We start from the raw sequence: 17,415 nt of genomic DNA, 5'->3' as shown, positions 1-17,415 counted from the left end.
AAGTGTGTAAAATTGACTACTACTACTTAATTTGGTGGTGTAGTGTGTAATGTTTTACGTTTATTGTGTTTTAGCAACAATTTGGGAATTTCTTGCTTATTTGCTGGAATAGCTTTTTTATAAAGTAAAGGTTGGCATCACTGATTCCAGAGCTGGCACTGTCTCTTTAAAACGCCGACAGAACTATGGAGGGTATTTTTGCCAATACGGCAACTGGTCACACTCCGTGGAACGAAACTTAACCGTCTCATAGATGGCGTTTACAACTCCGCTAAAATTCGAAGTTTGAAAAATAAGCCGTTAAATTTAAAAATTCATATTGGTTTAGTTTGTGAAATGCTGAAAATAGTATTTATTTTTAGATACGCTTTACCAGTTCCATTTTAACCAGGCACCTGTAGATTTTATATTCCATATTCATCATTTTATTATACTCAAATTATTCATTTGGTCATGTCTAATTTATTTATAATTTATGAAGTATGTATTTATATATTTCCTTGCCACTTTACACATCATTTAATTACTCTCTTGTTCCGGAAATATCCTAACTGGGTCAGGCTTTTTAAAGTCAATCATTTAGTTTCATTGCTGCCAAAATAGCGTCACAAAATAAAGACATTAATAACTTGGCTGGGAAAAGCTCTCTTCAAATGGCCAAAAGCTTCACCGTTTAAGCTTGATCGCCGTTTGTGGTAAGCAAACCGACTGGCTAATTAAAGTCAAACATATTGGTGCTGGCCGCCGGTTTTACATTATTTATTGGGAAACATTTTAGATGATAAATGGCTCATATATGCAAATGTGTGAGGCCTGCAATCCATATGTTAATTTTATGATTTTAATCATCCTTAAGATTAACAAAAAGCATTCTGGGCGTACAGCCATCGAAATTGGCTTACGTTTTTAGTCGATTTTATTTTTGTATTTGTTTTATTGAATATGGTTAGCTAATTGGTTAATTAAGTGAGACCTGGGGGCAAAAGGCATCCGAGAAAATAAATTTTTATGCAAGCCATGATCATCTTTGTCGAATTCGATGCTGGTTGTTGCTGTTTGAACCTCTTAAATGGCATAATTAAAACGGATTACGCCTCTTGTGCCGACCATCTGTCTCTTAGTTTTGCAAAAATAAATAAATATATAAATATCTGCAAGTCTGCAGATGAAATTCGATGCTCTTAAAGTAGGCTAAGCAAATTCGCGACACCTTATGAATTGATTTCGTTTAGAGTTTAGATATGCTTTCAAGCCGCTGCATTTATGCATTAAAAATTAACCAATATGCAGGGGCTTCGATTAGCTTTAAACAACAATAAACAAAACGCAGACACTTTGTCGCTGCTGTTTGGGAAGGTCGAATACACAACAAAAAAAAAGTATTATATTGTAAAGAAAATTGTATCTGTGACACATCGAAATGATATTTCAAAAATCTGATAATCGAATTCGAATAACAAGAAGCAGCTTGAATTAATTTTATCTTATTGTATTTTTTATTAATTATCAATGATAAATACTTCAATTCAATGGACACAATCGATTAATAAATATGCAAATTTCAGTCTTTTGTTTATTACTTTTTTATATTGATTTGTTTTATAGATTTGTGAATGAAATTATATAAAAAATATTATAATAAAACTAAGGTTGATTTGATTTTGTGATATTTTATAAACTAATTTATTTCAGCTTTATTGTGATATAAATATTTTTTCATTTAATTATCTGCCATTTCTTCTGATGTATGATTTGCCTTTAAATATTTTAAATTTATTTACAAATTACACCATTTTTTTTTCTCAGTTCATATTGACATCGATACAATACCTAAACAAGGTGTTGACGAGCGGGAAAAGTGCCACCTCACGATTGGGCAAAAAAAAAAAGATGGCAAAAGCGGCCCAGACAAAAAAAACCCCACAAAAATAGTATATTGGTTGTTAATGTTGGCCCTTAAGACCACAATTAAAACGCTCAGCTTCGGGGGACTTTACACGGGGCCCAGACCCTAAATAATATTCAAATTAATTAAGCCACCGCAGACGCCTCTCTGTTTGGCTTTTTCATTCCGTTTTCATTAGTTACAAGTTCACTGAGGCTACGATACGAGCCGGGCATCCTTGAGCCGGACAAGCTGCGCTTGGCCGAGCGTGTAGTTTGGCCATTAGCACCGGCTAATAGTCAAACAAGACGAATTTCCTCAAGCCAACCGCACATGTGAGAAGTGCCTCGATCAACTGACCCCTGACCTTAGCCGCCGGCCCTTCAAGCGGTGTGTGTGTGTGTGTGTGTCCAGTGACTGCCCCCGCATCCGAATGTAAAAATGCAAATGCGTGTTGGCGTGTCCCGTGCCCATCCGCTCGGCAGCCAAGCTGCTGCCCTATTGACATTGCAAAACCCATCCAAATCTACCGATAGCAGCGATCGGTAAGCGGTAAGCGGCCACGCAGGCGCACAAGCCAGGTGAGAAGGTGAGAGCCGCCGGGTTTAACCCTTGGATGAGCCAAAGGGGTTATTCACAGGCAACGTTTTATTTGGGTTTTTCTTTCAAATTTGCTGTCAATTTTAAACTAATTTAATGATACGTTAGTATAATAATAATATAAATTATATATAAATTGAAATATTTCATACTTTTGTAAAGCCTTCCTATTGATTTCATTTCAATTGCATTTTCTATGGCACCTATAAATGTATATTTGTTAATGAAATTTGTAAATCAACTTGTGGTATCTATTAGTATTTGAATTTAAATTAAATTAAAAATGTTGCTTATAATTTAACAATATTTTGGTACCTGTTAATTACTTTAATTAAAGTCAAGTTAAAGTTCGAATTACAGGGTAAACTAAAATATAAATTATCATAAAATGCTACGTTTTTAATAATAATATAACTGATATAACTATTATACCACTTATTTAGAATCCCTGTTTGCTCTTTATCTTTATTTATTTATCTAAAATCAGCTGTGTTTTACGAGTCGAAAAAGATTTGGGACTTAAGATTAGTTTAAGTCTCTGTTAATGTTACCTGCCTTATAACTCTTACATTAACCCGGTGGGTAACCAAATGTGTCTTAACAAGGAGTTTATTCGGTAGAAACTAGCCCTAACAGGCAGTCTCTGATTGCGTTTTGCTGCACAATTAAGTACTTAACATTACTCTATTAGTCTTTTTCCACTTAAGAATTCAAAAGTAATTATTTTTCAACCGAGTATATTTAATTACACACATTTGACACTCTTTTTAATCAGTTTAAAATCGTATCGTTAGGGTCAAAATTGAATAATCTAAATTGATTGCGAGTTGCGGGGCTTGAGGCTATCACCAACTCCCCGTCCCAAGGCAGGGTTAATGGTCGGCTTCTCATAACTGCCTGCCTTAACTTTGACAGGCAGAAGCAGAAGACCCTCGGCAAAGACCCAGCTAACTGGCTGTAGACCAGGCCGAGACCGAGACCGAGACTGAACCCGGCTTTTGGTATAAAAGTGCCGGCCCATCTGCAGTTGGTCATCATTCAGCTTCAGCGTCTTGCGACCAAAGCTTGCCAAAGCAAATCCAACGAACTTCGTAGCCCAGCGCCAACAAATCAACAACAATGGTGAGTGTACCTGGTGCCTGGCCAGCGGTTCTCAGCGCGATCCGGCGGCACATCGATCAAGATAGCCGCCGACCTCGACCGCCGGCTCACCTTCGCCTGTCTAGCATCCCGTTCCCGTTCGCTAATCGATCTCCATCCGTGCCTTTCAGAAACTCTTCGTCTTCGCTGTGTGCGCCATTGCCGTGGCCTCCGCCGATGTGTCCCACCTCAACCTGGGCGGCAGTGGTTACAACTACAACAAGCCCACGCCGACCTTCAACATCCCGTCGGCTCCAGCTCCGGTTTACTCTGCTCCAGCTCCGGCACCAGTGTACTCCGCCCCTGCCCCAGCTCCAGTGTACTCTGCTCCGGCCCCAGCTCCAGTGTACTCTGCTCCTGCCCCGGCTCCAGTTTACTCTGCACCTGCCCCGGCTCCTGAGTACCTGCCCCCTGTCCAGGACATCCCAGCTCCTGCCCCAGCTCCAGTTTACTCTGCTCCTGCTCCTGCACCAGCTCCAGTCTACTCTGCTCCTGCTCCAGCTCCAGTCTACTCTGCTCCTGCCCCGGCTCCTGAGTACCTGCCCCCTGTTCAGGACATCCCTGCCCCAGCACCAGCTCCAGTTTACTCTGCTCCTGCACCAGCTCCAGTCTACTCGGCTCCTGCCCCAGCTCCAGTTTACTCCGCTCCTGCCCCAGCTCCAGCTAACGAGTACCTGCCCCCTGTCCAGGACATCCCAGCTCCTGCCCCAGCTCCAGTCTACTCTGCTCCTGCCCCAGCTCCAGTTTACTCTGCTCCTGCTCCAGCTCCAGTCTACTCTGCTCCTGCTCCTGCCCCGGCTCCAGTTTACTCTGCTCCTGCCCCAGCTCCCGAGTACCTGCCCCCTGTCCATGACATCCCAGCCCCAGCACCAGCTCCAGTCTACTCTGCCCCTGCCCCAGCTCCCGTTTACTCCGCACCAGCTCCTGCTCCCGTGTACTCTGCCCCCGCTCCGGCACCCGTGGAGTCTGGATACCAGTACAATGTGCCTGCCAAGCGTTTCCGCTTCTAAGTGGGCCAGGGTAGCAGGTGACCACCAGTGAGAGAGCCACTGCCATTTGGCGCGAGGACGGCTTGTTAAATTAACAAGCGGACATTCGCGTCCATTGTTGTTGAATATTTGTTGTTACGCAAAGTTCCCGTTGAGATTTTAGCTAATAAATAAACATAAAAAAATTATTAAAATGTAAACACAAGAGGCTGTTAATTGCAAGTGGATCGCTCCAACGATCGTCTCGCTCAAGTGTTGCGCGATCCCCTCGTCTGCCTTTAGATATTTAAATCCAGCGCCATAAAGTCGGGTGAAAGAGTGACATTGGCGAATTCGCATAACAGTTGGCAAAGAAAAAAAAAATGTTGGTCCAACTTTGAGGCAGATTTTTATACAAAGGTGACCCCAGGTGTGTCAGGCCATAAAACCTTTTGCTAAGAGGGTCCATTCAGATCACACTTACATTTTATATATATAAATATATATATAAAGTATCTTATGAGTAGTAGGCACAGATGAGAAATCTTCAAATTTGGCCATCTGAAGATCGGTTAAGAGATCTTCAAGTCCTCAAGTTCAATGGGTTTTAAGAGATTTCTGGGAATATGGTTTAAAAATAAGAAAGATAGTCGAATAATGAATGATCTCGCAGTTCTCCAAGAAGGTATTTATCTAATCTTTCCTATAAAAGCTATAGAAAATAATTTACTGATTTATTACAAATTAAATTCAAAGTTTAACTCAAATGTTAAGAAAGTTATTTATGATCAACTTAAAATACTTTGAAAAGTAACCAATTAAGGATACATTTCTTAGATGTTAAAAGACATTATTAGATATAATTCCAGTGGACCAAAAATATAGCAAAATATTGATAGACGCAGTTGGAATAAAATAAATTCGCAAATGATAAATATAGTTTCGAAAACTATCCGCTTTTAAGCTATTTAAATAAAATAAGTTGACATAGAGGCAGTAAGACAAATGGACTTATCTAGATTGGCTCGACTTTTGACACGGAACAAGAAAAAATATATAATTATTTTGAAGAAAGCATATCCAATATTTACCAATTGATATGTAGCATCTGGGAATTTTTTTTAAAGGTCACTACTATCTTTAGATTTAGATACTGTTTACTACAATTTCGCAATGAATTGGAATTCATTTAGCACACGAAATTCGCTTACTGCATTTGCTATTTGGCAATGAATTGGTTATTATTTAGCACTTAGCGTTAACTGCACACGGACTATTTGCTATCCTACTTATCGATGATCACTAAAGTAAAGTTGTCAATGAACCAACAATTAAGTAAGGTTGAAAATGGCAATTCAGGCTAATGAGGAATTTGACTTATTCAGGTTTATTTTCATGATTTAACTATAGTTAATCAAACTATAATTAATTCGTTAATAATTATGATTGTAATAAATCCATTTACTTTGTATATTGCTAATTACAATATCAAGAAGTATAAATTGCTTTAAATGGGTGTTTTTAACTATTTAATATATCGTTAAATTCAACATATGTATCACCTGATCAAGCTGATCTGAATAATCGTTATGCAAATGCCTATCATTAAATTTTATGCAAATGAAACTATTCAAGCATATTGCCAACTGCTGCTGACATTTTCATAAATAGTTTTCACTTTTTTTGGCAAACATTTCGATTTGCGAATTTTAGATTCAACTTTCTTATAACCTTCACCTGAAACACGCGTCTAAGACTTTTGCAGAGGCTATATAAATTTGAATTTGCTGAATATGTTAGCTTTAACCTCTCTAAGCTAAGTTTGAATTAAATTCATTATTTATTAAGGGTTGTTTTGTAAATGAATAAATATTTAACGAAATTAAATCAAACAATTAATAAAAGCACAACTGAGGTATAACTTTCTACTTCTGGTTTATTTTATAAAACATAGAATATTCTTCTTTAAATAAGCTGACAAAAGAACCCCCGCTATATCTAATTATATAATTAAAACTCAGTTAAATTGTAATATTTGCAACTAATGATAAATATTTTTATTATCAATATATATATAATATGTGTGTTTTGCCCATCTTTGATCTTAGTATACCATTTGCATTATGTTAATAATGGTTTTTTAGGTAGTTTTAACTGTTTTTGTAATATGCACTGCATGCTCATATTCCAATTGCTTAGTGAGGGGTTCATTATTACTCGAAGTATCGTTAGTTTACATTGCATTATGTTTAGGGTATTATTCGTTTATAGTTTAGTACTCATTAATGGTATGTATCATAGATAACTTATGCGCCTTTCGCTATAATTCCCATAAAATATACATCTAAAATTAGAATACTAGATGTAGTTAATGTTTTTGCTTTAGCTAAGAACTCTAAGAGCACAGAAAATTATGGGATAGGTAAATAAATTAATTACTTAATGGGGAAAATGTCTGTCGCTGGTCAAAACAAAATTTCTATACAACATAAAACAATCAAATCAGCTCATTAGATATCATACAACGTAGTATAACTCCACTTGCTTTAAACTAAACAAAATTGTCAAATTAGTTTTCCTTCTAAATTGCTTTGCGGGAGTAAATTTCCGATAAGTGGCCTAAAGCAGGATATTAAGCTCCGCCCTACAGAGGGCAATGCAATCTCCGGACAACTCTACCTGCTGGTTGTCCAAAGACTACCCTACTTACAGTACTCTTTAATCCTTAATTACAGATATCAGCTACTACATATATTTACAGTTTTTCTCCCTTTAGGCGCCCGCCGGGGTTTGTTATGTGTCATAATCGTCCTGCTGCGAGCTAAAGTAGCTCACCAAGCCACTAAACTCGCCCACCGCAGTGCCTCCCGTGGCAGCTGGCGGCGCTGTTGTGTCATGAGCCGATCCCGAATCATCTTCGGCAATGGTTGCCGGTGAATTTGTGGTTCCTCCTACCCTTGGACCCTCGCCCCCAACAGCTGGCGGGGATTTGCTGATGGGATAGGCACCCAAGGTGGTCAGCTTTTTACTTGTTATCACGGAAGCAGCTGCAGCCGTTGGTTTATCAGTGATTATAGGTGCTGCGGGTGCTGCTGCAGCAGGTGGCAGAGTTGGTGCACTCTGAGGCGGAGGTCCTGACGGCGGTGGTGCTTTGCCTGCACGTGTTAAAGCAGACACCGAGTGATTGGTGGGCGTCACCAGTGGGGGTACACTAACGATCACCGAATTGGGCGGTACTTGGGAAGGCGGCGTGGTCAGTGGTGGTGGCGGGGGATAGTAGCCATAGGGAGGATAGCCGCCTGAAATTGACAAAAAAGATCATAATTAAAGTTGTTATTTAGAGGCGACTCAAGCCGTATAAGATTAATAAAGTCACTTACGTGCTCCTGCCGCAAAATCCACTGATCCAGGTCGCATATTACCAGGTCCTGGAGGTCCTCCTGGCGGTCCTCCTCCCACACGAGGCGGATAGTTGGGATTGCCATAAATAGGTGGTGCTCTGGAAACCGATTCAAACGTCAAACACATTTTCGTGCCACACAAATCTTTGCTGACTCACCTGTACGGATTCAAGTGGGGTGATGCATGACGTGCTGGTGGTGGTCCAGAGCCATAGGCTCCTCCCATGGGTGGTCCTGAAGGTCCGCCGTGGTGCTCCGCACCATGAAGGTAAGGTGGACGTGTATTTGGCGCTCCTCCACCGCTGGCCGTCGATGCGGGGGGACCGGATCCCCGTAGTGGCGGCGGTGGTCCGTAGGTGGGCCGGAGGGTTGAGTGTGGTGGCGGAAGACCAGGCGGTAGTTGTGGACGCAGAAGGTGACGCGGTGGTCCAGGCGATGACGAAGGAGAGCGTGATCCAGCAGAGGTAGCAGACACAGGTGGCGGTTGTCCCGCCACTTGGCTATAGAAGCGAGCCAACTCCGCACTACTGGGATACATGCCGGCGGGCGGGCCGTGACCATGTTGTCCGTGTCCACGTCCATGGGGAAGGGGCAGGTGTGCGGGCATCCGGGTAATCACAGAGGCCTGCGAGGCGTTGGGAGCTCCGGGAGGAGCGTTAGGGGCATCCTCGTGCGGCTTAAAAAGCGGCTGGGGCTGTCCCTTTGACTTTTCCGCTGGAACTGTTGTAGGCGGAGTCACCGTTGATGATGTGGCTGCTGCGACAGCTGCCGCCGTTTGTTGCTTCTGCAACTGATCCCTGAGCGGTGTGACCTTTTTCCGTCTGCCACGTGGCTTAGTGTCGGCTGTGGGATTTCCAGCTGCTCCGCCATCGGGTGGGCGTGCTGCAGCTGAGGCGGCCGCAGATTGCATTAGATGTGCCGCCGCTGCAGCTGATGGCATGGACATAACTAGCGGCAGATGCTGAGCTGTTGGAGGTCCGGGTGAATAGTTAGCCCGTCCTAATGGCTGTCCGAGTGGGGCGGACAATGCATTCTGCAGCAGCTGCATGGCTTGAGGAGGCGGGACTGCCTGCGACAGATGACGCTGCAGCATGGGATGCATTCCGTGTGGCGGCGGCTGAGGTGGCAGGAGTGAGGCTGGCGGATGTGCTTGACTAACGGACAGAGGGAACTGGTGACGGAGCAGCGGCGGATGCATGGTGGGCATGGGCAAACGCTTGCGATGTGGCTCCTGCAGTCCCGATGCACTGGGAGGTGGAACAGCTGCCTCGGGAGCCGCTCTGCTTGCTTGCTTGGACTTGGAGGGCGTGGTACGCAACACTTCCTCGGCTCCGGGTAGCTCTCGGGCTGCCACAGCGGCACTAAACTGTTCCTCCTCCTCCACCATGCGTGCGATGGCATCCCCAATGTCCTCGGGGAGGTCATCGGGTAGCTCTGCATCATCCAGCTCCGATTCATCCACGTCGTCTAGGTCACCGATAGTCTCACCCTTGCGCTGCAGGTAGTCGATGTCCAGCACCTTCGCCTGCCGTATCACCGAGAGTGGGACAGTGGACAGCGAATCGCCACCGGCGCCAGTGGCCTTGCCGGGCGTACGCTTTTCTGAACCAGTTCCTCCAGCGCCTGACTTGATGGGCGTTAGACGGGGAGTGGCAGCCAGCTTGGCTCCCTCGGCATTCTTTTCGGCCAGCATTCGCTTGATCTCTTCCTGCCGTTGGATGAACTTCTGCCGCTCCTCAGGCGGTGTGTCGGGACGATGGACACCGGGTTTAATGCCGCCATCGGAACTATCGTCATCTGTAATGTTTTAATTTGGATAAATAATGCTTGAGAAATTTTATTTATTTATAACTCACCCTCTTCGATATAAGCGTAGCGACGTCCACGTGTTCGGGTGCGATCATCGGATGCAACACCTTCCTCCTCATCGGAGGAGGATGCTGCCTTCTTCTTCTTGGCCTTGCCTTTGCCCTTTCCCTTGCCCGACTGCGCCGCCGAGGATCCACTGGATTTGAGGGGTTGAGAGCGTGGCTGCTTGCCGGAACCCTTGCCCGACAGCGGTGCACCATCATCGTCCTCTTCATCCTCCTCATCTTCTTCAGGTTCACTCTCACTGATGTCATCGTCGGAGTACTCCAACCGCTTGACCTTCTTCGCTGGCTGACTGGCGGGTTTCTTCAACTTGGGTGATTTCCTGGCTATTGCCGAAGAACCTGATTTCTTAGCAGCCGCCGCCTTCTTCTTCTTTTTGGAGGGATGCCAGGCACCGTCATCGCTTTCAGATGTCGTGTCGTCGCACAGATCGGCACTGTCCACGTTCTCGGACAATTCCGAACCGTTTTCGTCGTCATCGGTTTCCGTTTCCGTGTAGTCAGAGTCCTCCTTCTTCTTCTTCTTGCTGGACTTGGTGCTCCGCCGTTGCTGCACCTCCTCCTCACTCTCGTCGCTCTCTTCGACCACGAACTTGCGATCCTTGCGTCTCTCGCGGGCCGCTCTTCTGGCCGCCTTCCGTTGCTTCTTCCCTCTGCCAGGTCGCCTGTATACCTCCAGGCTGGAGTCAGAGTCACCAGAACCAGACTGTGAGGTGTCCTCATCCGAGTAGCTTGATGTCTTAAAGTCCTCATCGCTGCCGTGATCCTCCTCGCTGCTCACATCCAAGGTGGTTAGCTTGCGAGGCTTCTTTTTAGCCGGCGGCTGCTTCGTGGACTTGTTGCTTCGCTTGAGGAGCACCTCGTCGTCGGAGGATGAGCTGCCACTGCCACTGGATTTGGATTTCTCCTTTTGCTTCTTCTCCTTCTCATTCTCGTTGTTAGCTTCATTTGCCGCCGGTGCAGGCTCCTTCGATTCCTGATCTTCGCGTCGTGCCTTCTCCTTGTCCGCCTCGATGATGGTGGAGATATCCTTGCCACGTCCGAGATTCCCAGCACCGGCCACCTCATCCATTTCCTTCTTTAGCGCCGAATTAATGAGGTCATCGTATTCGTTGAGGCGATAGCTCACATTGATCTGGCGCCGTTTGCGTAGCTTGTAGATCGGCTCATCATCCGAATCCGAGAAGCTGCTGCTGTTATCGCTGCTGGAGCCAGAACCAGATCCAGACCCGGATCCAGAGCCACTGCCAGCGGATTTGCCATTGCTAGAGGCGGATTCGTCACCGCGCCGACGCCTGGTGCCTCGCTTAGCTGCACGCCGATTGCTACGTCCGTCGCCCCGACGACGCTTCACCTTGTCGGCCTTGTTGCACACCTCCTGGTCCTCCTCCTCATCATCATCGTCGTCATCATCCTTGTCTCTCCTCTTCGAGTTATTGTCATTCGCTGCCAGATTGGCGGCTGCCTCTCGATCCTGACGATCTCGCTCCGCCTGCTCCTCGGCCAGGCGTCGTTCTTGCTGCTTTTGGGCCACCAAGGCATCGAATTTCTGAAGCTGGCTCTCGAGAGCGGTGATGAGCTGCTCCTGCTGACAGGGTGGACAGTGCCAGTCACCCTCGGGGATGTAAAAGAGCACGGGAGATAGGCAGGAACAATGGTAGCCCTTGTTGCAAGCGGGTGTGTCGCAGAGCAGTATCCATTCGGGATGATCAGACTTGCCACACTCCTGGCACGCCTCCTCCGCATCGTCTTCCTCCTCCTCAGCGTTCTCCTTGCGCACAGTACGTGCCCGCTTCATGGGCACCACTTGCGACTCGTCCTCCAGCTCGGATTCGGGCGAAAATTCATGGTCCGAGCGAAAGAGTGGTGAGCCGGGGTCCGTGTCGTAATGCGGTGGCTCCTCCTCTTCCTCCTCGCTTTCAGGCTGCTCCTCGGAGTCCGATGACCAGCCATCCTTGCCGGGGCATTTCTTTTTCTTCTTATTTCGCGTCTCTTCTTCTGCTGCCTCGCTGGCCTCTGACTCGGATTCCTCACCGGAAGGCTCCAGTACTGTAGGATCAGCCTCCTTCTCGGCTTTCTTCTTTTTCTTGAGCTCCTGCTTCATGGAACGAAGAGCAACCTCCTCAAGCTTGCGGCGTTCTGCCTCCTCCTTGATCTTCTGCTGAGCAATGCGACGGGATTGACGCACCGGGGTCTCGGAGTCAGTGGCTTCAATGATGTTGGTGGTATCCACTTCACGCTTCTTGCGAGGACCTCGTCCCCGACCCACCTTGGGCTTGGGCTCCTCTTTGGGTTCCTCCTTCACAGGCTGCTCCTCATCCGCTAACTTATCTTGTTCTGTTTTCGCCTTGGGCTCTTCCTTTTTCATTTCCACTGTTGGTTTAACTGGAGTTTTAGTGGTGTCTTGCTCCTCCTCTTTGTCCTCTTCATCATCGGATTCCTGCTTTACCTCTGATTTTGCATCTGGCTGTGTTTTCTCCTTGGCTCCACCACGCGTTCTTTTGGGTTGAGGCAACTCGGAGTAAACAACAGCGGCTCCACCACGGCGTCCAGAGCGACGGGCTGCAGACCCCTCTGGAGTAGAGCCTTCTTCTTTGGCTGAAGTCGGCGACGAGTCCTTTGCGGGCAATGCCAGCGGATCCACCTCTGTCGTTTCAACCTCCTCCTTGATGTCCTGTTCGTTGTTGCGCTTCAGCTTCTCACAGATGGCAGAGGGAGAGGTTTCATTGGGTGAGGCTTCTTTGGAGATGGTCTCCTTGGCTTCTTCACTACTGCGACGCTTCCGGTGCTGCGATGCTTCAGGAACTCCAAGGGAAACATTAGGATTTATCGCTTCTGGCAAGGCATTGTCGCTGTTTGTTCGCTTTCTAGGAATAGCCTCCTCCTCGCTGTCATCTCCCTGTCGCAGCTGGGTAAGCAGATTTTTCTTCAGAGGTTTTGTCACCGGTGACTTTTTGGTGGAGGAGGCAGGTGGTGTGACTTCTCTGGCTGGCGGCGGCGGCGGAGGAGTCTTTTCTTTTGCTTGCTTCTCAGAAAGTTGCTCCACAACTTCTTTCTCCGGCGTTCCCTTTTCCGGTGTCTTCTTTAGCTTCTTTTCAATAATTTCGGCCAGAGTGGGCTTCTGCTTGATGTTGGAAGGCGTTGTCTTATCCAGGTGTCTTTTCGGAGCTATGATCTTGCGACGACTGCGCGGGTCGTCCTCTCCGCTGGAAGATGTCGTCTCCTCGATCTGTGTCTTCTGAGCCTCCACTTTGCGCCTGACCTCCACGTTGGATACTTTAGGACGCATCTTTATGCGCTTGCCACCAACATCAAGGTCATCCAGAGCAGCATCGTCCTCGTCTTGGTTTTGATGCAGCTCCTCTTCCTGCACTTCGCTTTCGGAAGTAGAATTTCTAGGAGCAGGCTGGCAGTCATTAAGACGACGCTTTCTATTGGGCGGTGCAGGTGTAGGTTTAGCCTCGATAGGTTTTACATCGGGCCTTGGTTCGGAGGCACTTTTCTCCATTGCTTTAGTAGTATCAATTTTATCCTTAGAAATCAAGTCTGGGGAAGCACTGGGCACTTCGTTTTGTTCAATTTTCTTTAGATTTTCTTCCTCGGTAGAGGTCATAGTTTCAGTGCTGCTTGGTATTGATTTAGTTTGATCTCTACCAAGATCGGAGTGCTTAGCCTCGTCATTCACAAGATTTACTGACGTTATTTTAGTAGAATTATCTGGGGATTCCGGCTTTAAGCTCGCTTGACTCTCTTTTTTGACACTATCAGCAGTTTTTTCTAAAGTTTCTGGCTTGTTACTAACTTCAATGGATTCCTTAACCGATTTTGTATCTTGAGTCTTGGTTTCAGGTTTAATGGTTTCAGTGTGGCTTATTGTTTCCAATTTAGTTTCGGTTTCCGTTTTATTTTGCGTTTCCTTGGATGCCTCTTTTGCAGTCGAAACTTTGTCATTGCTTAAGCTACTTCTTCTTGCACTACACTCCGCTTTCTCCTGATTGGTCTCCAGAGGTTTGTCCTCCTTATCCAATTTACTTTCGTTTGGTATTGGGCCATTTGCACTCTCGGTTTCTTGACTTGATTCTTGGGGGTCTGGCTTTTCCTCAGAACTCTTAGCTGCTGCCTTTAACTGAAAACAAAGTAAACAAAAAGTTAGTTTTACGACCTTTGCGAGCTCTAGTAAATGTTACATATTAGGTATACTTGATTCAATTAATTATTACCTGTTTAGAAGATGATTTTCCATCAATTTCTGATTTATTTTGCAGAAATATGTCCTTCCTTTTCGGGGCCAGCTCTTCTTTTGCTTCTGCCGTATTGGAGATTTCCGTATTCTTATCCTTAACATTGTTCTCTTGATCTGCCTTTGCAGGTAACTTGGGTTCTTCGCTCCCTGCTTCTTTTGAGATTGTCGTTTCGTTAGTTACTTGGTCATCAAGCTTTTCTCCGCTGGGAACAGCAACAGCAGTAGTCGATGGACCCTCCTTGAGCTCACTGCCATTCCGCGGTGGAGTCTCTTCCCTGGAGTTTTGGCTGTCCCCATTGGTCTTCTCCTCACCGTCTAGGCTGTCGAAAATGCTGCGCTTCGCCTCTGGCTTAGGGTTTTGCTTCATGGGGCTTAACTTGAGGCATCCCGGCTCGCCGAAGAAGAATGTAGCCTTGGGCTCGGACTTGGTCGAGGTAGTTTCTTCCGCTGGAGCTTCGTGCTGACCATTACCAACAAGGCAATCGGCACCGTTACCTTGACCGAAGACATAGAACACAGGATCTTCAATGACTTCACTTAACTCGAGATTGTCCTCGTAGTTTAAGTTATAGGAGAGTGAATCGTTATCCGGAATAGACTCATTCTCGCGTCCGGATCCCTCGCCGCGGACCACCACAGTTGGATCTTCGACGGCTTCGCCCACTTCATCGTCCTCATCGTCGTCATCCTCTTCAATATCAGCTGCCGCACTGTCAATGTCCTCCTCCTCCTCCTCTTCGCCCTCATCCAACTCGGAGTCCTCTTCCTCGTCGCCTTCTTCCTCTTCGTCGCCGGATTCACCTTCGTTTTCATCCTTGGTGCTCTCATAACGACTGGGTTTCTTAATACGTTTGGTGTCCAGCAGCGTGGGTCGGTGCTTCTTGAGCTCCTCCTGCGATGCAGCTGTGGGACTGCTGTCTACGTCCTCGATTGAACGCTTTTTGGCCGGAGCCGGCGACAAACTGCCTCCCAGCTTGGCCTGACTGATGAGCAGGGGCTGCAAGATAGAAAAAACAATACTATTAGGTTTTCCCCGGAAACGGGATTACAATAATGATAATCACCTTAACTCTTTTGGCCTTTTGCTCCTCCTGATCGGGTGATCGAAGTTTAATCTTCAGATTGGGCACTGTTTTCACTACTTCCGGCGCCTCCTCTTTGCGAGGCGGCTCCTCATCCTCCTCCTCATCTTCATCATCATCCTCTTCCTCCACCCTTTCCACTGGAGGTGGTGGCTTGGCTGGACAGCTGTTGCTACTACTGGTGTCCTCATCAGCCTCACCTATGTCCTTGGAGGGTAGCACTACCTCATTGCCACGCAGCCTGGCAATGAGATTGACAAACTCATCTCGGTTTGTGGCCACCACCTGCCAGATCTCCTCGTCCAGGTGCTCTTGGTATATGCGCAGGTTGCAGTCGGCATCCTGGGTCAGCCAGTAGGCATGGCCCAGTCGATCCCTTCCAATGGGCTCCGATCGCAGAGTGTCGGCGTTAAGTGTAAGGATGTGGGCACGAAACTTGGCATTGCGCTCGAACTGGCTCTCAAGGAGTTCCTGCAGGATAGAGATGGGTGAGTAAAGGCATAATGAGGCATTAAGTAGCAATTCTTACTCGAAAAATCCGCAGCTTGACCTTAAGACTGGAGTTCTTGTAGCCAAAACGTTCGATCTCCCAGGCATCCTGGACCGAGTAACCGAAACAGAACTTGCTGAGGGCCGACTCCCAGCTCTTCTCGTGGACCGTCTTACGGGTCTTTCGCAGCAGTTTAATATGCAGGTCTCTCAGTTCGGGAACTGTAAGGAAGGAAATGTTAATGAATTAATAAACTTGTAATTTTGGATAACAATTGGTGGCATAAAATATGGAGAACCTTTGTGAAAACATCTTTTAAGCTTAAGCTAGAATTGAAACTATTTTAATTTATGAACAATAAGAATTTAACTTAATAACAATTCAATTTTACAACTTGTATTAATTAATTATTTGTAGAGAGAAATAATATTACTTCAATACAATGTAATGGATAAAAAAGATGTATTTCATTCTTATTGATGCAGAAAACGATATATTGGTAACGATAATACGGTAAAATTAAAAAAATAACACATTTAAAAATATATTACTCAACTAAGAAAAATTCACCTAATGGGAATAAAAATGAAAAATATTAATAAATAAATAATAAATAATGTCACCCAATTTAAGAATTAAAAAACAAATAAATCAAAACAAGTTTCACGGTTTTGTTTGTGTTGTTGAAAATACAACAAATAAAATTCGCTCTTTGCTAGCTCTCTCTCTTTTTCTCATACTCTTACCACCACAAACAAACCGGAGAGAGCTCTCCGAGAGAGTTCCTCTTTCTCACTCTCTCACCTGGCAAAGCCAATTGAAAACACAATTTTCCCAGATTTTCATTTTTGCTTTGCCATAAATATTTTTTGTATGTAACTCAATATAACTCGTTTCTTTTATCCCTTTTCAAACACTTGCCACTCTAGGCGGAGTGGACACTAGCCGCCTGTGGCACTCACCTTCATCGTTGTTGGTCAGCCACTCCTGCAAATGCTTGAAATTCGGCACATTCAGGCCCAAGTCCTTGGCGAACTTCTGCAGGAAGGCACAAATCACCGCAAAGTCCGGATCGTTGGCGCACGTGTGGAGTGTGGAGCTGAGGGCGTCGTCATCCTTGCACTCCTCCGATATTGCCTCCGTGGGCAGCGGGACTGGGATTGGGTTTGGAATCGGAACTGTGGTCGCCGCAGCCGCAGCTGAGGACGCCGCCATTTTTCATGCGTCCCCAAGAACGGGAGAAAATTTTCGTAGAGACACAAAAAGTTGTATACTACACTGAAAACACCGCACAATTGGCACTGAAAACACACGACATTTGTCCGAATTTTAAGCACCCGGCTTGCACAGCACTGCGGGCGGTCGATTGTGCATATTTGTGGTTTATGAGCAGGCGTTTTTACATTAAAAAATCGAAGTTTAAAACAAAAGAAAAAGGCTTTATTTTTCTATTGTGACCTTCAGTGTGGCTGTACTCACGTTGCCTGAAAATACTGAATCTTAGTAGTATATTACGAGCAAGTTGGCATTCTCATAGTTGGAAGAACTAGTTTTTGGTATATTTACAGTGTGTAAAATAAATTGTTAATAGAATTAGATCTTCTTGGACGTTTTAAAAATAAATTATTTTGGAAATTTAAATAATACTTTACTCAATTTCAATTATGTTGTTTATTTTTATGTTGTATCGAATTAACTAAAATGATTTAATCTGTTTGTTTTAGGCAGATACGAA

At 45.4% G+C, this 17,415-nt stretch overlaps 2 protein-coding genes across 2 annotated transcripts; one reads left to right on the top strand and one right to left on the bottom strand.

Moving 5' to 3' along the window:
* Window positions 1-2,326: 2,326 nt before the first annotated feature.
* Window positions 2,327-4,808, top strand: LOC110182744 (uncharacterized). The gene is given in 4 exon segments (XM_020950845.2): window positions 2,327-2,430; window positions 3,513-3,582; window positions 3,584-3,607; window positions 3,757-4,808. Coding segments are annotated over 4 exon segments (1,077 nt in total). The 3' UTR covers window positions 4,636-4,808.
* Window positions 4,809-6,619: 1,811 nt separating this feature from the next.
* LOC110182743 (uncharacterized) lies at window positions 6,620-17,195 on the bottom strand. Its single transcript, XM_086837241.1, has 8 exons — window positions 16,643-17,195; window positions 15,720-15,901; window positions 15,173-15,661; window positions 14,086-15,105; window positions 9,851-13,991; window positions 8,153-9,791; window positions 7,974-8,092; window positions 6,620-7,892 (listed from the first exon to the last, which is right to left on the bottom strand). The coding sequence occupies exons 1-8, from the start codon at window positions 16,893-16,895 to the stop codon at window positions 7,387-7,389; spliced, it is 8,349 nt and encodes a 2,782-aa protein (XP_086693367.1). The 5' UTR covers window positions 16,896-17,195; the 3' UTR covers window positions 6,620-7,386.
* Window positions 17,196-17,415: the final 220 nt, after the last annotated feature.

This window comes from Drosophila serrata, unplaced genomic scaffold (genome assembly GCF_035046125.1).
Source record: "Drosophila serrata isolate PLE 108 unplaced genomic scaffold, ASM3504612v1 contig_302, whole genome shotgun sequence".
In the NCBI taxonomy this organism is placed as follows: domain Eukaryota; kingdom Metazoa; phylum Arthropoda; class Insecta; order Diptera; family Drosophilidae; genus Drosophila; species Drosophila serrata.
The sequence above is the reverse complement of the archived record's forward strand: the minus strand, read 5'-3'. Positions and strand labels throughout refer to the sequence as shown.

Bases quoted from the DNA above. Each gene is read 5' to 3' on its own strand.
- LOC110182743 (XM_086837241.1), bottom strand. From the start codon at position 16,895: ATGGCGGCGTCCTCAGCTGCGGCTGCGGCGACCACAGTTCCGATTCCA. The intron at 15,106-15,172 runs GTGATTATCATT...TCTATCTTGCAG, and splicing joins AAAAGGCCAAAAGAGTTAAG to CCCCTGCTCATCAGTCAGGC. The intron at 7,893-7,973 runs GTAAGTGACTTT...TGTCAATTTCAG, and splicing joins GGATTTTGCGGCAGGAGCAC to GCGGCTATCCTCCCTATGGC.